Source organism: Vidua chalybeata, chromosome 1 (assembly GCF_026979565.1).
Source record: "Vidua chalybeata isolate OUT-0048 chromosome 1, bVidCha1 merged haplotype, whole genome shotgun sequence".
Classification (NCBI taxonomy): Eukaryota; Metazoa; Chordata; class Aves; order Passeriformes; family Viduidae; genus Vidua; species Vidua chalybeata.
The window spans coordinates 19170500-19196872 of record NC_071530.1 but is presented as its reverse complement, the minus strand read 5'-3'; the positions used below and the strand labels follow the sequence as shown (position 1 = coordinate 19196872).

Genomic DNA, 26373 nt, shown 5'->3' with positions numbered 1-26373 from the left:
AGGGAGCAGTTTCTTCTCAGTAGGGTAACTCAGAACTAAGTGTTCCCCAGTGGGAATTAACAGTCCAACAAAGAGGATGTACAATCAAGCAGGCCTTTTCTGATGCCCTTACAGTTACTTAATTTCCATTTGCATGTCAATTTGAAATATATGTTCAAGTACTAAATATTGTTACAGTGCATGAAGAGAAACTGACTGGTGTTTCTATACATTTGTCTGTTTTCAGATGAAGTAAATATTGATGTCTATGTCAAGCAAAATATTCTACTGTCTGAAAATAAGAGAAATCTTTATTTGTGTCACCTTTCTTTCCTGTATTCTCTATGGATCTTGCATCTTTCTTTATATAGTACTCTAACTAGCAGGAAATATTTTAATGACCCTTTAGGAGACAATTTTGAAAATTTGAAAAATTGAACTTCCAGATTCTAGGTAATATCTCCTTTTCTTCACTTCAGTGTAAAGAATTGCCTGGAAATTTTCACTATATGTACTGTGATAAATAAAATAAAATAAAATAAAATAAAATTAAATTAAATTAAAAAATAAAATAAAAATAAAATAAATAAAATAAAATAAAATAAAATAAAATAAAATAAAATAAAATAAAATAAAATAAGGCTGACACTACTTTTCCATTTCAAAACTCCTATACATTTGTGTGAACTAAGCTCTAAGAATGCAAAGTAAATCCCGTTGTAGGATTTAGGCAGGGACAGACCTGGTTCTTGGATCCTGTACATACATAAACTCAAAATTCATGTCCAAAATCAGTACAATTAAATCTGAAGTTCATGTGTGAACAGATACTCAAGAACTTTTAAAAAGAATGATACCTGCAGAATTAGGCTGTACCAGAGTGGGTATCACACTTGTATTTTTTTATTAATATAATTCATGTTTCCCACATGCTCGTTTAGCTTCCCAATCTATTGGGATCTTTTTCTTTATCCTCTGATTCTGTTACTCAGATCCTCACTCCACAAAGTGTTGCTGACTTTATGGGGACAGAACAGAGCAACACTCTGGGGTTTTGACTGTCCTGAATCAAGACTGAGGAAATACTGACAAAAGGGATATGTACATGAATCCCTTCTCTATCCCCAGAGATGCATAACTATTACATGGAGTAATATATGCCAGATATATGTCTTGGCTAAGATAATGCATCTTCATTTTCCTTTTCTACCTTTTGTACCAATGGTGCTGTGCAATCTGCTGGGTGACAAACCATGCAGCCTTCCTTAGTCTGGTGAGAAATATGCTGCCATACATGGAGGTACAGGCTGTACTACTCAGATTAACTGTTCCTCTTTTCTTTTATTGCCCCTCATGCAAGACATTTACCACTACCTGCATCAATATGTCTGTCTTCTATATTTTTCCAATTCTCAATTTTAACTTTAGTGTGGAGTGTTCAAGTCCAATCAGATGAATGGTAAAAGACCATGTTGCTATTGTTGTTGTTGTTCCTATTAATAACAATAATAGTGATTTTTTTGAAGTGATACTCATAACACATATCTGTCTTCAAAGAACAAATAGAAGGGAGTCCCTGACATCAGAGAACATAGCACACTAAGACAACCAAACAAATATTTCAAGAGGATGGCACAGCAAAAAGGATGCTTGCAGATCTCAATGATTTTCATTATAGTCCGCTTGCCAAACAAGTATGGTGAGAGGAAATCTAAAAGTGGACCTGAAAGAAAATTTCTTATAAGCAAGATCAGGTGTTGTATGGAAATGCATGAAAGTGATTAGAAGAATTTGCAGAAAAGCAGAAAGCAGTGGGAATATCACACAAACTCACAGAATATGCGGAGTTGGAAGGAACCCACAAAGATCACAGAGTCCAACTCCTGACCCTGCACTGAACCACCCCCAAGAGTCACACCATGAATGTGTTTAATACCTAGATCTCACAAGGATTTGTGGCATGTCTCAAGTGGAATGTTTAAAGAAAAATAAAATGTTCAAAATGTATTCACTTGGTACTTTTTTCTCTGTGGGATAATTGCAACAATTTTATAAGAAAATCAAAGCAAAATTTATTATAAAGGTAATTAGGAACTTCAGACTGTCCATTTTAAGTTCAAAACAAAGGATGTTAATAGCATTTATTGAATTAGAATCAGTAAAACATTTGGAAGTCTCTACATTAAGATTATGAGAGTACCCGATGGTAGAAAAGAGACATCTAATATTTTTTTCAACTTGGGCTGTAGAAAATGAGGTACATGTAACACAGAAAAAGCAAAATGCCATCTGTGTAATGGAATGGGTAAGGCATAAGTTACTGTGCTAAGTGTGCTCTTTGTGCAGCTTCAACAGATGACAGTGCGGCAGAGAAGAAAGGGGGAACGCTTCATGCCGGGTTAATAGTCGGCATTCTAGTCTTGGTCCTCGTTGTGGCTGCAGCCATCCTCGTGACCGTCTACATGTATCATCATCCAACGTCAGCAGCTAGTCTCTTCTTTATAGAGGTAAGACAAGAGCAACAGTCTGTGTCACTAGTCCTGTCTCTTGGCTAGGGTATTTGGAGTCTCCAAAATAAATCTTTCTTAACTGAATCAAAAAGCATCTTTGTGTTCATAGCATAATCTTTGAAGAAAAGGAGCTCTCCTAGCAGGGAATATTGTTTTGTTCTTAGCATGTTTGTCACTCCACTCCTTTAGCTACCATTGCTATTACTTCTTTTGCTAGTAGACGGAACATATACCTAAGAGATATATGTCAGATACCACACTAGTTCTCTTTCCTGTCCTTCATTTTCCTCACAACAGCATTTTTCCATTACCTTTCTGTGCACTATCATTTTATTTCAGGACATATAATTTTTCTATAATTTTCCTATTGGAGGAAGAAAAACATATTCATTCTTAATTCTACAGAAGAGCTGACTTCTAGTAAGTTTTTAGCTGGAAAATTGTATTAGCTGTTCCTTATATCATTTAAAGGAAACGTTTTACACTTTGTCTGGAGTATGGAAAATATTATTTTCATCTAATTTTTAACATCTATCATTTCTTCTGCTCTTTCTATTAGTGTAGAGAGAAACAGACTATTTTAGACCATGATTCATCTTACCTATTTGAGACATCCCCTTTAGGATTAGATAAATTGACACTTTTCTCCCTCAAATACAGATAACTACTCAGGTGCAGATACCTACATTGCAGATGCTAACATTTAGTCAGTTCCGCTATAGACAAAAATATGAGAAAGGAAAATTCTCCATAGGCTTTTGTGTCCCCAAAAACCCATGAATACCTACACCTCCTTGTGGTTTCTTTTTTAAACTCAGCAACATTCCTCTGCCTTGTGATAAGTATAGATTTGCTGAACATGAAAGAAAGAGATGACTGTACATAACCCCTACTTCTGGTATTCCCTTACTATGAAGAGCACAGACACTTGCTATTGGACAACAGTGAAGATGCATAACCACTGGAAGTGTCACTAGGGACATACATTAGGGATGGACCAGGAAGATGTAGACATTTATTCTTAGTGACAGCAATGAGAATTGAAGTGAGACATGAACATGAACAGAATGATTCATCTTTAACATCATATTATAATAAATATTCTTCTTAGATAGAATAGTAGTGACAGAAATCAGAATGAATTGTTTATCAGTATTCCTGTTCAAGTAATGTAACTGTGCAGAATCCATATAATAACACCTAGTTTTCTCTCATGTTTATGCAGCATTTCAAGCCAGTTCACTGTTGATATAGACAAACAAAATTCCACCTAAGTCCTTGTATGAAAGAGAAGGTTTTGTCCCTTTCTTTTTTTCACACACAGATTAAATTTATATGCATTGAATTTCTATTCTTTACTAAAAGCAAGTTTCTTGTCTGTCATAGTGTGATAGAAAAGGCTAGGTAAATGACAACACTACTTTTTAAGAAGAGAAGAATTCCAAATTACAATACACATTTTTTGTTTCTTTATCTGTTTTAAACATAATAAGGGCACGTTAATTTATTTCTTTCATTGATATACTCATCATGCAAACAGAGGTATCTTAATCAGTGTTGTTAGACTCATTCCACTGTATCTAATCCTTAGGTGCCATTAATCAATCTATTAATCTATTATTAGTCACAGCTAACATGTCTTTCAGCAAGCAGTGTAGTCATTTAGAAGAAATAGAAAAACATTAACTTTCTGTATAAAATAAAGGAGAAATCAGTCAAAATAAAATTTATGCATAACAGGATAAAACCTACATTCTCCTTTCATTACTAGGATAATTGTGATACTTGTGAAGGGTCAGTATTAGCAAGTATTGTAAAAAGTACTAGTCATGAAGGGGTGGCCTTTCCCTGTGAGTGGTGCAAATACAGATGTAGTGGGAAAATCACAAGTGATGAAATAGGGGATGACTGTACTTCAGAATGCTTGCACAAGTTTCAAAACTTTAAAGCCATTTTTGTTATCATAAGCCTAGAACAGAACAAGGTAATCCATTCTAGAAATCATATTGCTTTTTCAAATAAGTTTAATAATAAAATTTTCAAAATAAAAAGCTGTTTGATCAATTAGAAAAATAATAAGTATGATGTATTATTCTTATATTCATCTAATCCATACAATTTACATGTTTCCAATGCAAAGAAGAAAATATCTTCTGAAACTTGCCTTTTGAAAATGAAGTTCAAAAAATAATCAGGCAAAACTGTTATAAATAAGTCAGTGTTACAAGAAATCATTCTTTATTGCTTTTGTGCAATTGAAAAATATTTGAGTAAACTGTTACAGATAACATGATAACCAAAAAGCACGGACACAAGCTGCATTATTTATGGGAAATAAAAGAAATATGGATCTGATGTTACCAATCTAGGAAAAGAGCTCAAGAGGATTGCCATGGGCTTGGTCATGAAATAAGAACAAGCACATAAATATTTCAGAAAATAATACTGTTTCGTATAAGTCTCTTGATTAATAAGCACATTGCACAGTTAAAACAAGATGTGACAGATGGACAGGCATCTCCCTCCTGCAGGTGTCTAAAAAATTACAAGTACACTTTAGTCTGCCATCAAGTCTTGAAGCCAAATCAAGATCCACATCAGTTTATCTATCATTAGTAATTAATATAACTCTAAGGCTGGCCAAAAGAAGGAACAGGAACCTGGCACATTTGTGTTTACTTTCAAAGAAGTTACTTTATGGAGGCATCAAACATAGCACTCGTTAAAAACTCTAATATAATTAATAGAGAAACTTCTTTTTACATCTAACATACTGTCACTACTTGGTAGGTAAAATGTCATTTTCAATCAGATTTTGTTGGTTTTTTTAGGTTAAGGGCTCTGTAAACAATTTTTAGTAGATTTGTTTTATATTCATGACTGGTTACTGAATAAAGAACAGTGTAATAAACTGATCCTATATCTGAGGCTTTAAGTCTCTTTCTTCCTTGTGCTCTTTGCAGATATCACCCAATATTCACTTACCTCCTCACTCAGGTTCTCACAAAGCTCATCTCAAATCCAACTCATGTTTGTCATGAAGTGAGCTCTCCCAGATAAGAGTAAATACACTCACACTTTGACTCTGCTGTTTACCCTGGCAATGATAAAGGCAATCTCTTGTGGCACCTCTGAACACTATTAAATTATATCCTGGGTGCAGGATAGTTAATTTAAATAAACAATACACAAAAGCCAAGAAAAATACCATTTATTACAAAAGCTATTGTCTTAGAACATAATAACATTATTCTATTACTTTTTTTTACCTTTTAAGTCTGAAGAAAATGCTTCCCTAGGGGTTTTTGTTCATGCCTGTTGAGCAGAACACATATGGGCAGCCCCACCAGGAATAAAATTTTGAAGAGTGTGAGAAGTCTTAAATGCCAGTGCTATTCAATTTGCCTATGGTAGTGTGCAATTTTAAAACAGTACCATCCAAACAGTTTGATGCATTTTCAAAAATGTTCTACTTTTTGTGGAGTGTGTAGAAGACTCAAATCAAAATGCATTATTTTCCTATTTCTTTCAGCCTCTACACTGTTCAACATGTGTTTCATTGTTTAGGTTGGACACTTCTCTGGTGGCCCAAAGACTCAATGAATTATCAGCTTTTAAAGTCAAGGGAGCTTCAGTCAAAGTTCCAATGAATGCAAGCCCTTCCTAAGATCTAAGAGTAAATATTGACAAAAGATTAGCCTGCAGAGTGACAGAAGAGATGTTGCATGCCTTGGTTTTCTATTTACTTATCGTTAACCTTGCAGTATTTCCTCTCCATTGAATTTTATTTAGTTGACAATAGTTTCCTCTCTTTAATCACATGACATACTCTTCCCTTGAGGAATCCTGTCTCTCTTGAGTATACTTTGAGCTGATTTGGACTGATTTTTGTAAAGTAGGATACATGTCAAATAATGCTCTTCATGGCTTTCTCAACAAAGTTTATGTCAGAAATCTAGCTATAACATATAGCACTACACACTAGCTATAGCACAATTAAAAAGTGATTGCTTGATTTACTAATTTATGTAGTATACTTCTATTCAGGATGCGAGGTTTGATAGCCAAGAAGCCAATCATGATGTCCTGAATGTCATGGATTGCATACCTGTGATACAGGTCACAGCATATGTGATCTAGAGGTCCAGAGCTCAATGTAAAGAGGAGTAAAGAAATTCCCAGCTGAGCCAGATGGATTTGCTCAGATTTCAATGAGCTATGGGCTAAACTGAAGCTTTAGTTTTCTATGTTAATTCTTCCCTTTTTTTTTCCCCTCATGCAAAGTATTTTAAGGAATCTAAAATGACATTCCAAATTAAGACTTCTTAACCTCAGGCAAAAGAGCCTTTCTCTTCTATTCACCTTATAGTTACAAAACTTATTAACATATGTGACTCCAAAGCTGTAAGAATATGAATGAATTCAGAGCTTATGTATTAGTGGCTGTGTATGCATTAATAGTAATTAATATATCACACACTGAAGAGCAGTGTGGGTGTTTGTGGTTAAAAATTAACATTCTTTTGAGTTAAGATCCTATTTTGAAGGTCACACCTTTTGCCTTCATGTTCCCAGCCTCCTTGGAGGTATGTCAGAGCTTTATTTTGCTGGTTCAGCTGCTTAGAAACATACGTGTACACTTACATCACACACATGCACATACCTATGGCTTTTTTTGTGGTTTGTTTCATTTCATCTTGGATGTTTAAGATGGCTAATTTCAAGAATCTGTTTAAGTGGCCACACAGAGAGTTGAATTGGTGCTATTGAGCCAGGGAGCGGCCTTCAGGAAAAAGACGATGGAGGAAGAAACAGCTGCAGATCTTCAGCAAATACATAATAGTGTGTGATCAGAGCATGGAGAATGCACCTTGACTCCTCTTGAATCCTCTTTAAATTATGTCCTTGATTTAACTTAAATTATGTATTTGCTAGTAAATTAAATAAGGTTGGGGCTGATTTTTAGTATGAAGACCTACCAGCATGAAAGCATCTGCATTCCTGTCATTTAACTCTGCCTCACTTCTAGTTGACAGTATGTAGACTCTTAGCATGAACTGAGGGTGATTTCTAAATACTGAGCTCTAGCTGGGGTGGTCTGAGAAAGAACTAACTATTGGGGTTTTTTTTTTATGATGGGCTGTATGGGGGATTGTATCTGAAAACATTCACTGGCACACACATCTAGCAGTAGATTTTCTTCAGATTTTGATCTTCTGCTCATCCCCCTGTCTGCTTAGCAGAAGGAAATAATATGAGAAAATAGTTAAAAATGCTGGAGTTCTTGGTATTCCAGAGCTCAGAAAATAAATGGACATTTCTGGGTCACCATTTTACTTCTCTGCTTGTAACAGCACACCGCAAAGAGCCAGATTTAACATCCAGCCATGTTTTCCATGTACCATTTCTAGGTTTCTGCATTAATATCACAAATGCAGTGTATGTCTTCAAACAAACAAAAAGTAAATAGGAGACAGATTTAAAGAAAAAGAAGGGTTTTTGTAAAAAGAATGAGATCCTCAGCTGTCTAAGCCAGCTAATGGAGCTCACACAGCTTTGCTATTTTCTTCTGGGATATGGGCCATTGTTTTTTATAGGGGATTATGCTTTTAGTTTGAAATAGGCTTAACATGGTCATCAAGTAATTTTTGCCCAAATGTTCAGGCTGAATTGTGTTTCATTAAGATGATTATTAAAGAGAAAAGGACAGGTATCATTCTTCTCTTCTTTCAAAGTCCTGCAGCATCCTGGCATTTGGAGTATTGTCATTGATCTCACTGTCATTGCCTAGTACTGATAGTAAAGTTATTTTTCCAAAGCTTATCCAGCTCAGCAGGAGCCAGCAGTTCAGCAAGGGAAACCTAAATCGGCCACAAGGGAGAAGCACTAAAATAAATAATCAACACTGACAATAAAAGTCAAAGGTGTAGAGGAAGGAGGTATTCTGTTTCTCGTCCTTCAGCAGCCAGTTCCTCAGATGAACATAAGACTGCAAAAAAGGTTATAGAAAGATGGTTTAAATCACAAAAAGATACATTAAACAAGTCCTTGTATCAAAAAGAATAATAAATGAAGCCTGAAAATGGCTCTACTAAATCTTAAGTCGGAAGCAGTCGTTATTTGAGAACGGTTTCTTCAAAATATGAATTTAACATGGTGTCAGGCAATTGTTCTTATTCCTGGCAATATATATCAGAAATATAGTTTCAGATATCTGTAGCCTCATCCACTTCTGACTGTGATTTGTCAAATAAATTGGGTGTTTCTAGAAGACATTAAAGACTAATGCACAAATTTCAGGTAACTTTGAGCACAAAAATACATTTTATGGTCAAGGAAATTGGTAACAGAAAGATTTTCTCACAAGAAACCAAAGCCCTGACTACTGAGGCAGATTAACACTGGACAAGTACTTGGACTAATGAGTCTTGAATAATATCAGATGAACATTTAGTTCTGAACCTTACTATAGTTTTGTTCCCTTTTTCTTTATCTATTTTAGTAAGTCATAACAGTTTTTCTGAAGTTTTGACAGTAAATACAGAATTTTGATAACTCCATATTTGCATATTTCCAAATCATCAGGGTTAAACAGACCTTCTTGACAAAGTGTGGTTAAAGAATACAGCTTTTAAATAGATTTAAATGTGCCTCTACTCCTGAATTAGACAAAGAAATTGACATCAGTGGAAATGTAAGATGCAGCCCTTCAGTAAACACAGTGAACCAGTCCTCTGGAAGTTTGAAAGATTGAAATATAGAAAAAAATCAATACATAGAGGGGACAAAGTTGTGCCAGACCATTCAGTCTAAAAGGTACTCAATACCTTCAGCTTTTGTGTAGTTCAGTAGTAAATCAAGTTTACTAGGGAGCTCTGGAGAGTCAAGACTTTGAAAGCTTGACCTTCTCATGTTATGTCAAGTATTTATACTCAGTATACTCAGGAATGAAGAGCTGACGCATGCACAAGCACTCTGGGATTTTATGCTGGTTGAAATATACAAAGAAACTTTTTATAGTGTTTTAGAAATCTTTCAGAACAAAATGTGTGTGGCACAGTTGAGGAGATGACAGAGGGGCAAATATTTCATTACTGTTTTCCTTCACTGCTCTTCTGACATTGCAGATCTGTACAGAATGGTATTCATTCCATTTTTGTGTACTCAGGGAAATACAGACTAAGGATGGGATGGTGATAATAGAGGCTGGGATGTAAGAATATCAAATATGTAACACCTGTTGCCAAGTTTCTTCGGTCCATTACTGGTAGAAATTTGTCTTCACACAGATGTATGAAAGGAAATGTAAAAGCTTAAAATTGCTGCAGCTAACAAAATATATGTTATTACAATTGCTTTTGGTAAATTACCATCTCAGAAGAAAAGTGTTAAATTGCCTAAGTTTTAGAGATAATGTCAGCACCAAAAACTCTCAGAAGCAGGGCATCAGTCTTCAGATACCAGTATTTCAACACAACTGTACACAACTGTCCATCCTCCTGTAACTGATCTTGTAGTATTGGTTACTGTTCAGCAGGAAATAAGATGGTCTACAGCTAGCAACCTTAAAAAACATCATCAACTGTAACACTAGAAACCATGTTCAGATCATAACAACTGAGTTTTATTTAGACTATATTCAATTAACTGCACTCAGATATGTATCAACCCCTTTTTTTTAACATGTCTAAGTGAGATCATATGATTTTCATGGATAAGCAAGCCCTATAAGGCTCAAAAATCCCCAATATTGAAAGATGTCAAAAGAAGAAACTGATCAAAAATAAGAATACACTTGGAGATCTTTCCTTGCAACCGGAGTGAGTACTTCAGTTTCTACCCTTTAGTTTTAATAGGTGGAATCCCCTCTGGTTTTCCCTCAGAAGTAAGAAAAATGGTATAAATTCTGTCTCTTCTGCAAGATGGATATAAATATACTTATTTTAATCTTTGTATTGCTGCAGGAAGTCAAACATCCTGCACAGCCACCAGCAATGGTGTAGACAGACATAATGTAGGAAACATGAAAGGTAGACCTCACTTTCCATGGGTTATCCAACGGCTGGATTTTTTTTCTTTTTATCTTACTGATCTTCAATAGGAACTAACTTTTTAAATGTATATCATAAATTATTTTCCTGCATCTCAACATATTTCTTCTGCATCCTGGTCATGTAGGGTCACAAGAGCTATTCTCTCAACTTCATTGCTTAAAATAGTGAACTCAAGAAAGCTTCAAAAAATGAAAAAAAATTACTAGTCCTGTTTTCCTGCTTTGTAATACCCTGAAAGGAAGAAGGAGTTACAACTCTCCAGCCGCAACTCAGAGGATTTCCTTTAAGTGTTCTGATTCCAGAGGAAGAAACGTATTTTTTCCTGCTAAAAATGAGAATTATTTAATTAAGTACCCAGCTTGCTTTCTCCCTGTTTGGTTTGTGTTTGGTGGGTTTTTTGGTGTGTTTTGTTTGGTTGGCTTGTTTGGGGGTAGGGGTTTTTTCTGTTTTTTAAATAGTCTTCCCAGAGAAAAAAGAGGAAGAATGCATTAAGTATTTCCTGAGCTGCTTCAGTAAATGAAGGAACTTTTTATCTCCCAATATCTATCAAGTTACTTTAGTTTTTTTTTTGTTAAAGCTGAAATATTTTTACAGCTTTCAAGGGGTTACATAAGGTAATGAATTGATAGTTTGTCAGTGCTCTCTTTGAAAAACTGTCAACATGCACATAATGAAACTGAAATTAAACAATCACTATAAAAGGAAAATCTCACCTCAGACGTGACAAGAAACCACAGAAAACTCTAACTGCAATATTAGGAGATGACCTTCAAGTATTTTGCTTTATTTCTGGAAAAACAACTCATATTTATGTCTTATGGCTTGTATCATTAAAACTGATACACATCTGTTCCATAACTAATCATCTGGAAAGGCCAATTAAAAAGAGTAGTACAAAATGGTAAATTTAGTATCTATCATCAATGTAGCAATGAAGTAGCAACTAATCATAGGTACACCTTACAAATAAATTAGGAAGCAACTTAGAACCCAGCTCATCCTTAGTGTTGCCATTTGATTATGTTTCTAGTTATTCTTTCCTGCTAGTTTTCCAGTGGTTTTTCCTTCCCTTTTCATTAGAGACCTCTCCATCCAATTCTTTTCTCATTTGTACCAGTGTAAATCTGAAATAAACCCTTTACATTTAATTGCATTATTCTTGATTTACTTTAGTGAGCCTGAGAACAGAATATGACCCTTTTTCTTTAGCAGTAACCAAACTGTCCTTCTTAATTTTGAAAACACACAGAATCAAGCTTGGGTAGAAAAAACTCTCCAAAGTTTCAATAGACTTTCTTGTTAGGAAGAGACATCCATTAAAGAAGACAGTGTTCTGCCTTCCTATTTTGTAGGAAGGTGCTGCACTGAAAAGTCTGGTATTTTAAATTACCTGCCAAACAGAATTTAACTCTGAATGCCTCAAAAGTAATCTGACCCTGCAACGGGAGGAAAAGGAAGCAGTTGCTTTTATGAGGTATCTTCCTGAAAATGGTCACTGAGGAAGACTTTGTGCTGAACTTGCAGTCAGCTGTGTGGTTTTTTGGGAACAAATCCAGTGACACCTCAAGATTTCTTCAGTGAGTCCTGCCCAACAGCACCAGGAGTCCCAGCAAAACAACATGACTGTGGCTATGCTATGGCCGCCAACAACACCCCTCAGCAGCATGAAGTCTCCTTTGTGATTGAAAGGAAATAAAAATGGGGTATTATAGGGGCAGAAAATCAAATGCAGTGTTTATTCAAAATAAAGATCATAAAGTAAAATTATTTCGCTTTTGAGCTGTCAATGAAAATATAGGCTGTAAGTGGTTTTCATTGATTCTCCTCTCATTTTCCTGCAATGTTTCTATATAAGTTGTTGTATCTTCTAGACCTCCTTCCAAGCAGATTGTAACTCTTGTCAGTAAAGAGAAATAAATCAGTATATTTGGCAGATAAAATTTTGAATAGGGAAAAATCTTTTTAGGAAAGATTTTTCTTCTCACTGACTCTATGAAGGAGTTCCCTATTTTCCTGAAAGCTATTCCCTTTGACATAATCTCAGAGTGGTCACCAAAAATCTGAGCCTTACCTGACATTAATTCTTTTGAAAATAAAATTGTTTAAAGCACTTTTCCTCCCTAGAGGTATCATAATAATACAGGAATTGTTTTATCTGCCCTAGAAAATAACTGTTTATTTTCTCTGTTTATTAGCTATTTTTAAAGTAGGCACCCAAGATCCTAGAAACTGGTTAGGACTTCTTAAGGCTCTTGTACCCATAGTTCTTAAGAGTTTAAATTAAAATGTTGTTTCTATTTTAACCATCAAAGTGAACTACTCAAGTAGAAATTATGGCATTTGAAATAGGAAGTCATTATTTTGAGAGTCTGTCATATGCATGCCAGAATTTTATCCTAAATAATTTTTTAATTAAAGTTCCTGTCAACTCTGCCACATATTTTCCCATGGCATAGAGTACATTAGAAAATTCCTATGCGGAACTAGTAAGGAAGAGTATCGGACAGATCCTTAGAGGTTAGTGGAGTATCAGTTCTTTATGTGACAAATCCAATAATCAACCATTTTAGACTAGTGCTATATCATCCTCTTCATTACTAAGAGTAGTGGTAATTGTTTATGTGTTTAAGAACAGTCATTCCTCATAAATTTAAAAAGAGGTATTAATTCTTCTGACTTTTGCTGCTGCTGAACTGTGCCTTTCTATTCCTGTAACAACTACAGGGAGTGTGGTTTAGTATGAGAGGTCAAAGTTGCAGGATACTGTTAGATCTTTTTATTAACAATTTATTGTAGTACCCTTCATAAACATTTCTTTCATTATTGCTGTTGTAGCGACGTCCAAGCAGATGGCCAGCAATGAAATTCAGAAGAGGATCTGGACATCCTGCCTATGCTGAGGTGGAACCAGTGGGAGAAAAAGAAGGGTTCATCGTATCAGAGCAGTGCTAAAATTTCTGGGACAGAACACCAGTACTGGCCTACAGGTGTAAGACATTTATTTTGCCTCTCTTTAAAGAAAAGGAGCCCTAAGCTGCTGTAGCCTCATAGAAAGAAGATTCTGGATAAACTTTGTCCAAGAAGAAAAACTATCTAAGATACCAGATTACTACTGCACAGTAGTTATTGTTAGTGGACTGAGACACAATGGTTCATGCAGAACACTTGTCAGTGGACACCTACAGTATCAGAACTATGGCACAAGTGCCATGTTAATTGCTTTAGGTGTGGGGATGCACAGTAATCAGAAATATAATAAAGCTTTGGTGCGCAAGGATGTTGCCCTTTGGTTCAAGTCTTCTTCTCTGCTATCTCAAAGATTGAGGAAAAAATCTGTACCATTTCAGTGCAAAGGGCATTGATCACAGTGTGATTGAGAAAAGTATCTTAAGACAGGTAAAGAAGACAAGGAATTTTCCAGCATTTATATAAACAGATGTGAAATACACTTTTCAATTCTAAATTGACCTGCCAACCTGAGTGAGTCACAATGTAAATGCTTTTCAGGAGTAATACAATGCTTCTTGTACATTGCTGATTACTAGGCTGCTAAACAACTCATGATACACAGATTGGTAAGAACTGAAGACAACAGAGAATTTTCATGATGGTGGAATTATTTCATGGGAGTTCACAATGACGTTTGGCTGATTTTTGAGTTCAGTGTTCACTAAAAAATTAATTATCAGATTTGTATTAAGGTGTATATTTCATTTCTCAGCAGTAGGTTGAATTAAAGGCAACAGATCGTTTTAGCTGCCAGAGAGCATATGGACCATTTATTAGGCAATGGGGTAAGAAAAATAAGATTTAAAATAAATGGGTTTCTATTCTTTGCCATTTCATTGTGAGTCCTTACTGAGAAGCACCATAGACTTCAATGCACCCCTTCCAGAGATTCAGATACAAGTGTTATTGAACCCTGCTGATTCATACAGTGGTTTTGTTTAATGCACATAGTAGTTGCATAAATATATATATAAATATATTTTTTTTTATAGCTAACACAAGGCGGGTTCTTGTGACTGTTAAGACTGCATTTTTGTCATCCAGACAAAGGAAATGAATTGCATTACTGCATATTTCCACTGAGTTGTAAAATAATCCTTAATATTAGAATATTTTTATGTTGTGTAGGGAAGGTGGTTCATGTAATTGCAGTCCATAAACTTTCTCCCTATTGGAACCATTCCTTCTGTAAAATTGACCCTTTCCCTCCCTGCACAGGGAAAGACAATGTTATAAATTCACCCCATCAAAAACAGTTACTCCTTTCAGGGAAGGGGTTAATATACATGGAGACTCAGAGCTTCCCTAGTGGAAACCTAAATGCTTTGATGATCTGGGCCTGAGGTATTGAAATATAAAATTCAGGTACTGCATGTACGTTTCATAGCAGTATTTACTATCTTTTTTTTTTTACATACTGTGCAAGGCACTTGAATGATTTTTAAGTGAGGTATACAACATTTCTGGTTTTGGATTTCAAGCAGTTTAAAAAAAGTTGTAGATACCACATTAATAGTACAGTTACTTACATTTCTTGATGCTTGTATGGCCTAAATTTGATCACTTAATGCTGTTAAAAAAAAAAATCAAACATGATTTTTGTTATTTTATCCAGTAAATACTACAATACTGTATTTTCTGTATTCTTTTGTTTTGGGTAACACATTTTTATTTTCATCTGGTTTGAATCATCTAGCATGAGATTGAAAATGTTCAAAAACTAACTGATATTAATCTGAAGGTACTAACAAACACATTGTCTTGAAGCCTGCTTAAAAACCAGTGGCAAGCAGTCATTTCCATTTGTGTGGGCCTGCTGAGCCCTTTTTCGAATAGGCTGGGTTTAAATTGCAGGCTTTTAATTCTGATAGCAATAACCAAATGTATGCACATATATATGGTGACATTCGTTTTTATTAAATAAAAAGGTATCAGTGCACATCATGTAGGAACGTATTTGGTGTGCAGTAATTATCATCAATTTTTCTGGGTATCTTGGAAGTCATCAGCTGCAGTTCATTCCAAAAGAAGCAGTTGTAGAGCTTCTGGAATCCTGTTTGAAATAATTTTTATTTCAGAGAACATCTTTGCAAATTACACTAAGTATTTGCAAAACTCTACATAGTACTGCAATAAGTTCAAAGGATATTTCATATAAGTAAAGCAGATTTATATTATTATGAGTTTATAGGTCTTCCCTTCATTTGATTCACTCCTATTTTTACCCAGGTAAAAATAGGAGTGTCATACAATGGAGCTGAGAGAGTATTTGTGATATGATTAGACAAATATGTCAACAATTCTAAAATCTGATGTTTTGATTACTTTTGGTTTAGGACCCACAGCTGAAGGATGTTTGTTAGTATTTGCAGACTAACTTACATGTTACACTACTTCATAAAATAATAGCAATTATTTTTTTCATTTTTGTCCCCTTCATGTACTTAGGTGGGAGATTTCACTGGTCTGTGGGGAGCATCATAGAATACTTCTTCAGATTTTTGCCATGATGTTATATGCTGTGGATTATAACATGAGGAGTTGCTGGGTTTATTTAATAAGAGTGATAGGCATATGCTATCTGAAGAACTGCTATCTGAAGAGAAAATCTCCTGCATACTAATGGATGTATAGTGTCTCATTGGTGTCTGCTTTGATATATTCTGTGGTATGTTCTATTTATCCCAGTAGGCAAAAGTTAATTAAGTAATCTGTTGCTGTTTTGTAATTCCATCTGGTTTTCTAATTTTTTAATAATTAAAATTGCCACATTAAAAATTATACAAACATTAATCTAGAGGTCTGATAAGATATTGAGATTAACTGAGAATCCTATTCTTATATTTTTATAAAGCAGCAAGTTTAATTGACCCAGACCAAAAAAATGTCATATAGCCCTCTCTCAGAAATGCAGCTGAAATGTTTTTCAACAATTCATAAATTTTCATCCAAATGTCTGAAACAGAGTTTCACTAGCGTTCCCAGTGGTCCTTCATTTGAATCTTACTCAGAAAAATGCTTGTTTACAGACTCATTTATCCCAACAGTTATTTTAACTCTTAAACTTCCCTATAAATTTATTTTTCTAATACTATTTAATTATTGCAAGATCTGTCACATTTTTTTCTTATTATTTTCCATTTTAGTATCAGCTGTTCCATAATGCCTAACACTCTCAGTGCTCTGTTTCAGCTCATCCTCCTCCATAGAGATAAAGGAAAATTTGAATTCTAAGTACTCAAGGCACATTACTAAGTAACTTTCAAATCTCATTAAGATGAAACATTAAATCAGATATACATAGAAATATATGTGTGTGTGTGTGTGTCTGATTGATATATAAGTATCACCACACACAAAAATTATTGGAAAAAAAGACCCTAGCATTTCCAAAGTTGTATTCATATATTAAGAAATTGTGGAACTGCTGAAGTGGAATTGTAATTTCATTCACATGTGCATACTTATAATGATGTGATTATTTAATTGCTTTCTGTGTTTCTCAGTGCATTATCCCGTGGTGTATTGGAATAAGAGAACACAGATTTTCCCAAGAAACAGCTATTCCATATTTTTCTCCTCTTTGCTCAAATTTTGTTGCACTTTGTTGCATCCAAAGCCTTTTCAGAAGACCTTTTTTTCATGGACTTTTCTTCCATACCTATCAGCATTATACTTGAGGGATGTATACACCCTGATTTATTTCTGCTCTGAGCATTCCTGTGAAGAGAGTCAATTTTCCACAGAACACCATATGAAAGAGTTCTTCTTTTTCTTATAATTGCCCTTCTCATTCTCTACAGTTTCTGCTGCAAATGATATAGATGTCTTTTAAGTAACAATCTACTTCAATGCAACATTATAATTTAGCTTCAGATCAAGCTCATTTTACAATGTGTGCTGGAATTCTGGGAGAAAAGGTAATACATCACTGTATTTTGAGAAACTGTGGAAACCAAATCAATTTTGCGCAAGCTGAACAGAATATTTAGCTTTGCAAAAATCACCATATTTCTTGTTTAACAGAGTTCAAAACATAAAAAACTCACTACACAAGTACCTGAGACAGTTGTGCCATTAGTTTGCCATTCAAATGTGGAAGCAATGGAAAAGGAAGGGGTGAGCTGGTTTACCAGTGAGCATGGAAGAGATATTCTTTTCTGTAAAGTGAAAAGAGTTCCAAGGAAAACAAGAGAATATTTCTATATTCTATTAGAGAACCTCTTGGATAAGCAAAAGAAACTGTAAATTGTAACACACATAATTTCATTTGTATAGGATCTCTAAACAAGATTTTACAAGCAATTGTCAGGAGCTGGCATATTTTCACAAAGTAGGTGGGTGACTAGAGCATTCAGAGTAGCCCATGTTGGATCATGGTCCAGTTCACAGATCATCAAAGGGAATTTTTACCTTGAGTGCATACAGTGAAGAAAGCAATGGCTGTGTTACCAGTTTCTGATGCTAAGCAATTCAGCTTTGTATAAAGATAACATTTGACATTCACATAGAAATCTCATCTGTATAAAGTCCACAGTATTAGCCGTGAGGAACAGAACTGGAATAGATCACAAATTTGGCTCAGATCAACAGTTTTGAAATTGGGGAATTTATTGCCTCCAGTGAAGAGAAAGACCAGCAGCACGCCCTGTTGTTCAGAGTAAGACCAATGGAATCCTTACACGTGTCTCTGCCTTCTTGCAGAGAACTGCTTGAAGCCTAAAAAACTCCAGAAATTAATGCAACAGGGTAGCATTAACCCTAATTCTCACATTTTATACAGAGATTTCAAGAACTGATACCTGCTACTAATTTCTTTCTGGATGTAATGGTACATTGGGTTTGAGTCTTGGTTTTTTTGGAGTAGGAGAAGAAGAAGGGGAAAATGCAGAAAGGAAGGAATTTCAGTATTCCCAGGTGCTCTAAAGGTACAACAACAAACCTTATTTACAACCTTGAGAGCATTGGTACCGCATGCCAGTGGCACTGAGTGAAAACACATGAGGTCTTCCTTCATGCCAGCTCTATAATTTTAAACTAAAAAAAGTCATCAGAACCACTAGCTTCTGTCTAAATCTACATGAGTCCTTATTTCATCTCATGGATGGTTTATGTCACTCCTTAGGGAAAAAAGTCTTGAGCCACAGGCAGCATTTTGAGGTGGAACGGTGTGCCAGTAGTGTTTTATCAGAAGCCAAATATGACAAAGCACAATGCAGCTTGTGTAGAACTGAGAGAAACAAATCAATTTAACTTTTATCAGAGCAGCCAGTATCCCTACGGCTGGAGCACGGATAAAATACTCCAGTCTGTGAGCTGATTGGACTTGATTGAAACAATATCATAAATCTAAACCTGTCCTTTAACTATCAGTTTATTGTCAAATCTTAAGTGATTTTCTTGACTTTTTAATTTTTTATGGGGAAGAAAACACTTGAGCATGCCAAGTAGAATAAAGTATCTTTCTGACAGGAGCAGAGTCTCATCTCCTGACACAGTTCTTTCCTGACCAGAATAGTTGCTCCCCTGTGAACAACTCATTTGAGTGGCTCTCATGATGACTCCACAGGACATTCCACACTTTTTAACACAATTCTCTTTCTCTTGCAAGATTTTTCAATACCTATATCCTGCCTTTATCCTTTGGTTCTTCACCTCTGACTTAACTCTACATTCTCACTACTTCACTTTCTTTTACTCCTTTAAGCTCTGACTTATGTGTCATCATGACCACTTTTAGTATCTCTCAAAATAAGCCTCTATCTGAAAAAAAACTCCATCTGATTTTTCCTCTGCATATGGGTTCTGGGTTAATAGAACTATTTGAAGGTAGATTTTCCTGTTATTGATAGGATTCTATCCACATGAATTAGCAAGCTAAATGCTGGCTCTCTTGGAAACTTTTTGCTTAGACATTTTCGTCAAACAAAATTCTGATCTCTTCAATGAAAAACTTTTCCCAGATATTTTTTTTTAAAGCAGTGAAAGGACTTTAAAAGACAGACCTCAAGACATTACTCTTAATTACATCCATATAACTAAGCAGATAATTTTACCCAATTAATTAATATAGATGCCCGTTGTTTCTGTGGTCTCCAGGAATATGGTATTTAGGGACATTAATTAATCTCTTCCCATGCAGCTTGCATTATTTCCTTTGGTGTAGCTCTTACTCAAAAAACAAAATTACTATTTTTTAATTGCTAATGTTAGCTTGAAAGAAATTTGGTTTATTGTCTGCTCGAGTGGCACAGTATTTCCTCAGACATCTAGAAGCTGTTACTAAGAAATAATACTTGTTCCCATCTAGCTTTTTTTGGATAGCTGGTTTTATTTCTAGACTTTTTTTTTTTTTTTTTTTTTAGGTTCAATAAGAATTGGTGAATTTTTTTTTTGAGAAATAGCAAAACATACTGTAATCTGAGGGTCAGATTTGACTACATATCATCAAAGTTGTCTTTTATTAAAGTTTTTCACTTTAAAAATTTCCAGCTGTGATTTGACTTGGTACATCAGGAGTTCACCACTGTTTTAGAGGCAAGCTGAAGCTTTCCAAAAGAAAATGGCACGCCTTTCCTGGATATGTGGGCATTTTCACAATGACCTGTTTTCAGAAGGAATCCTCTTCTTGGAGAGATGAGTCTGGCAGTCTAGGTTTACAAACAGAGTGTGATTGAAAAAGCTACCTCTGCAAAACACAAACTCTGTTTAGCTGTGCTATCGATGGATGGAATTTCTTCCAGCTGGGACCTGACCCCTCCACAGCCCCTCTCCAACACGGGCTATGGGCAGGGCAGGGCAGGTGCCATTCCTGCTTGGAAAGCAAAGAGGCAATGACACCTTGCTAAGACTTGCACTCTCCATAAAACAGCAAGACCTTGTGACAACCTCTGCCTTGTCAGCGCTGAGCACAAGCCAAGGATCTCCTCAGCAGCCCCACGAGGTCATCCCTGTGGAGTGAGCAGGGCCTTTGCCTCCTGCAGCCATGCACACACAGCTTGCACGCCCTCACGCTCACCTGATCCTTCCAGTTGCTGTCAGCCATGTATTTTGAGTTTCGAGTGCTTTCTCAGAGCAAGAGCACTCTGACACCATAAAAGATGACACAAGTTGTCTCACTCTGTGTCTCTGCAGCACGCTTTGCATCCTGAGGTGAGGACCTGACAGATCTCCTCCTAGAATGCTGTCCTCCTCACCTGAAGTACGGGTGAGCATGTCATTGAAAGGTGACAAGTGCTCAGGGGTTATCTTGGCCTGCAGATCTCTGCCTAGAGGGAACCAGACGTGACAAGAAACTTGGGGAGTGATTGCAACTTTTTAGATAAGATCAGATATCTAAAAATTTTCCTAACAATGTAAATTTTCTGGTCTAGAGGTGTCATTGGAAAATGTAGAAGTAGCAAGCAGTTTCAGGTTGTGTCTTTTTCTCAAATATACAGTTAAATCAGGGATGCTAGATTCCCACAATCAGTAAGATGTGGATTTTCAGACATAGGCTGATATTTTATGAGCAACAGATTGGGCATAAGACACCCTTGCCCATTTATGTTATGTCATTTTTCATTAGCATCATCCTCAGGAATCTAGTTCACCAGTATATAGATTTAGGTATACATTTCCCTGGAAACAGTTTCTCAGGAATTTATCTCCTGGAGCTGATATGAAAAAGCTCTGCATCACAGTATGCTGTTCCCTAACTTGCTAGGTGCCTTAGGAGTGAGGAGAGGTAAAGCATTCCTGCAGGATGCTGAGTTATCTGTGATGAGCATCATGAGCAATAAAGAATGTGCAAACACTTATGCACAAAGCAAAGCCAAACTTTTCTCCCAGCTGCAGAACAGGAAATCGTGAGCAAGACAGTAATGAAACCAGATGAACCCTTCACTGCAGAAGCAATGAAGTGCTGTGTGGAGGCTAGTCTTGCTGTCATCTATTCTAATGGTTTAGAACAGTCACCTTGTACTTTGGGAACTAAATGATGTATGGAGCTTTTATTTGCCTAGTCCATGTCTTGTCTCCAACTACTGCCTATTGCAGACTGGAAATCTGTCAGCTTTCCACTTCTAAGATAATGTATAAACAACCCAAGGTTTATAGACACAGTTGTTTTAGTAAAAGTTCTGTCACCTCTCTCTACATTGAATAATGACGCTTTGGCTTAGAGAAGCTCTGAGCTCTGTGGTTTTGTTCCTTCTTTCTCCCTGCGGTGGATATTAATAGTTGTACAGCATGCAGAGAGCTCAGGTACATTTGCTGAAGTACTGCAAATGAATGTCAATTCTTACATTACATTACATTGAGTGATAATGGGAAAAGAATGAATAAAACCATGCCCAGAAAAGAAATACTCCTCATCTTATCTACTAACACTCAAATATTTTCACAAAAATTGTTGTGGAATGATCCTGAGTATTAATTAGAGGGCAGTACATTTCATCTGAATAAAGGAGAAGTTGCCTTTCATTTTCCATGAAACTATAATCATAGTCAGCAGCCCAAAATATGAATAAAAGGCAAAGCTTTTTCGTTAGGTCTCAATATATAAATGCCTACCTGGATTGATAGTATTAGTGTTTCCCTTGTCGACTGCATGTAGCATGCCACTCTATTGTGCTGTATATTTTTAGTAAAATAATTTAAAATATTTTGAAATTAGTTTTCCATACTTAATTAATTTAATCTTTGACATTAGCACAAAATCCACTGCTAAAGTTTCAAATATTTTAAGCAAACATTTAGTAATGGCATGTAAATACTAAAAAACCTATAGGTAAAAATCCTATGTACAACCATTTTTTTACAGTTATTACTAAAAAATGTTCAAAAGGAGGAGGGGAAAAAATTGAGTGATACTACCAAGCATCTTTCTTCATAATCATCCCACTGATCACAATGGCTGAATGAAAGCAAAGGTTTGGTTCTCTTCTACTGATAGTAAATTGGGATATGAAAGCCATAAAGAGTCATCAGTTACTAAAGTGCCCCAAACCAGAGTGCTTCAGCTGAACAGCACCTCCTAGGGAGGCAAAGGGATGCACACCTGGAAAGAAAGAGGAGAGATTAATGGTATACCCAGTCACCTTATTGAAACTTGTGCATACCCTGGTCAGCTCAGACACTGTGCTGTTTGCTGCTTTCTTCCTTTAGAATAGGCACATCAGCTATGGTAACCTACAAGATGCCTTCCCCTCTGCCTCTGCACAGCAGCCAGTCTTGCTGAAGTCCACCATTGCTAACAAAAACTCCAATCTAACAAAAGGAAAAAAGAAAAAAAGAAAAAAGGAAAGGGAAAGGGAAAGGGAAAGGGAAAGGGAAAGGGAAAGGGAAGGGAAAGGGAAAGGGAAGGGAAGGGAAGGGAAGGGAAAGGGAAGGGAAGGGAAGGGAAGGGAAGGGAAGGGAAGGAAGGGAAGGGAAGGGAAGGGAAGGGAAGGGAAGGGAAGGGAAGGGAAGGGAAGGGAAGGGAAGGGAAGGGAAGGGAAGGGAAGGAAGGGAAGGGAAGGGAAGGGAAGGGAAGGGAAGGGAAGGGAAGGGAAGGGAAGGGAAGGGAAGGGAAGGGAAGGGAAGGGAAGGGAAGGGAAGGGAAGGGAAGAACCCAAGTCTCAGCTAATTCTGCGCAGCATCTGAAAGGAAAGATTTCTGAAAAAAAATTTACCACAGTGATTAGCCAAAGGGCTGGGAGGAGTGTGCTGGTAGATTCAAAATGAGAATGATTGGATGATATTTGCATGGCTTTCTTGAAAATAAAGAACAGATTAAGCATCTGTATCAGAGAAACATTACAGCCTAAGTGGAGCAAATACCATGAAAAACTGCTCATAAATATAATATAAAAACTGGTCATAAATATAAGTGCTGCTATAACTGTTGCTCTTTTCTTTTTCTTTTAAGGGGTTATGTAATGCAATACACAACTTTATTCAAGATGAAAGTTTTTGTCATGCTCATATATGATTTAAACAGAGACACAATCCCTTTCAGGAAATCCTTGCCAACAACCAGTGAAGTTCCCTGCATTGGAGCACATGTTATTGCATTAAAAGGGAAAGCAGAGATCCAGCTTACAAAGAGAATTTTCTGATCTGATGACTTCCAAGGAGAAAGTGATGAGGGAGCATGTTGCTCTGGAAATGAGCACATCCTCACAATGACTGCGATTTGGTGAATTGCTCATAGGAAGCTTTAACATGGGAGCAGCTGACAGCTGGTCATCAGCGTGGGCAAGGGCAAGAGGCTGGGCTTCAGGAGGAGGGGGCACATGCCACCAGGTCATCTCAAGGGTACAGCACACCAGAGGCCATTAGCGACCTCTGCTCTTGTCACAACAGAGATGGAAACCCAGCAGGTATAAAATGTGCTCGTCTCATGCTCCACCATTTCTAGTGGTGGTGATGGTGGTAGTGGTGGTGGTGGTGGTTTGACTGCTGGCAATGAAGCACTCCTCACTTTGTCATTGGCCTCAGAAACCCGTGATAAATGGCTCTGCAAAAACCAGCTCCCATTCGTATCAGTCAGGATTTACCTTGGCAAGATTTGGATCCCTGTTGCGTTTTCAATATCAGCCTTATTGGCATAGCAGTGGAAAAAGAGCACAGGAAGTAGAGCAACCAAACACAAAGCAAGCGTAACAAAATGCACTTGAAAGAGGTTGAGGTGAATTCCCCACCTATTTACAGTTTATATTCTCTTTTTTTCAGTGATAACTAGCACTGAAATGTTCTGTTTGATAAAATCTCCAACATGAAAGTTCCCACACCCTTAGGATTCTTAACAGGGCTGAGTAACAAAAAATTGTAAGTTGTTCTTGTACCTGAAGTACTTTAAAATCCATATCCTTAATTGAGCTCCTAGAATCAAGTCAGCACAACCTCACCCTGGTAATGTCACAGATACCCGGCATCATGTACCCAGCTGGAGTATGTCTATCTGATTTGAAGCATGGGCAAAGGAAGCTTCTATCTCCTCACCTGTTACCATGGTGCTGCTGTAACCAAGTCCTTTACAGCTCTAAGTTTTCTACTGCAAAGCTGGAGATTTCCAGTGCTCAAGTTTTTCTCCTGTGCTTTTATGGGGACAATACTACAAACTGCAAAACACAACCTTATATCTGGAGTGCTAACAAGAACTCCAGGATTTAGGAGAGTGAGCAAGCTTAACTAGGTGAGCAAGTCAAAGAGGAGAATGGGCAGGTAAATGAACACAAGAGAAATATGGGTTGAAATACCAGGAAAGAGCTGTGTCTGATTCCCTAAGAGGCTAATTTGAACAGCAAAACCAGTCATTCTTCATATTCATCCTTGCAGATGTGCCAGAAAGTAATGAGGTGTCTGTACAGGACAACCCTGGGAGGAATCCTGAAGTACTGGCTACAGACACAGCCAGACTTCCAAGACCCATTGGCAATGCATTCTACTGTTGGCAACCCAAGCAATGCTGTTTCCCAGCATTGTAATCAAAGGGCTTGTCTTTTATCTCAAAATAAAAAAATTCAAAAAAGAGAGAGCTAGTCTTTCATGATAAGATTTTCCTAGGTTTGAGCAGCAAAAAGTCACTTTATTTCTACTGCTCTCAAATAAAACTCAAACTCAACACTGCCAATTTAATTTTGTCAAAATGGTAAATGATCCCAAGATAGGTCAGTTAATACTTGAATGAAGATCCTTATTGCAGCACTGGGTATTGCAGAGTTGTTTCCAAACTGTGGGCAGTAATCAGAGTACTAAAAATAAATGGAGAGATGGACTTCTAATGCTCTAGGAACTGCTGCAGTGATGGCAAATGGGAATTAAAAAAAGTAATCCTCTTTCTCATTTCAATGGAACTGGAAGTGAGATAATGCATCTGGCCTGTAGATTAATAAGAAATGGGACAAAGAAAATGCTGGATTCATTTTGGGACTTACAGATAGCTAAATAAATTTCTAAATTAGTTAGTTTACCATAATATAGAATCTCTCACTTTAGTGAAATGGAACACAGGGGAAGAAATTTATCTGGGAGGAATTCAGTGTAAGTCCTTGAACTCAGTAAATGCTTCTGGAATAAAACCAGTTGAAACTAACTTCTAAATCTACTACTAAAAAAAAATATATAAATAAATAAATAAATAAATAAATATATATATATATATATATATATATATATATATATATACTTTGTTTCCCAAAAAGTGCAGAGCATACCAGGCCAAATTCATATTGATAACTGGCCCACACCATGGATTAATATGGTTATGTTAAATTGATTATGTTGCCAACTTAAATGAGATGATCCACACAGCCAAGGCTCTGAACCAGTAGATCAACAAAAAAAAGGGGGAAAAAAAGTCTCTTAAAAATTACCCTGAACTAATATAGAGTCATAATACAAATTTTCTGTTAAGAGTGTTAGTATGCCATATATTTTGTATGGTAATTTAATTAAAAAAATGTTTATAACACATCAACCAAATTGTGTTTTTGACGAAGAAAAATCTTTGCTGGACCTTGAAGGTCTATGTGGTGGTTTTGTTCCCTATACATCAGCTCTAGTAATGCAGGTCACATAAGGCTGAATGCTGATGTCAGAGGTCTGGGCAGGAGTGTTGTTTTCCTTTTCAGCCTTGAGTAATATCTGTGCATTTTGATTGCCCTCGATGGATTTGCTCACATCTAGCACTCCTCCAGGAGCTGGGCTGCAGGAAACAATCTGCTGATGAGGTGTGAGCAGGGCTACATTCCAGCTTGCTCACTTTTATTGCCTTGACAAATTGTGCTGCTTGGAGCAAAGCGATAATTACAAACCCATCCTACTTAACCATATTTATTATTACATAGATGAGCTAAA

General features: G+C 36.4%; 1 protein-coding gene across 2 annotated transcripts in view; it reads left to right on the top strand.

Annotated features, from left to right (window-relative positions):
* PLXDC2 (plexin domain containing 2) overlaps positions 1-16345 on the top strand; it is a 247268-nt gene extending 230923 nt beyond the window's left edge. Inside the window, exons 13-15 of one of the 2 annotated variants that reach the window (XM_053959107.1) lie at positions 2326-2486; positions 13379-13532; positions 16001-16345. In XM_053959107.1, coding sequence (XP_053815082.1) covers positions 2326-2486; positions 13379-13495 — 278 coding nt within the window. In that variant the 3' untranslated portion in view covers positions 13496-13532; positions 16001-16345. Of the gene's footprint in view, positions 1-2325; positions 2487-13378 lie in introns of both variants that reach the window. The other variant, XM_053959096.1, reaches the window with a different exon arrangement.
* Positions 16346-26373: the final 10028 nt, after the last annotated feature.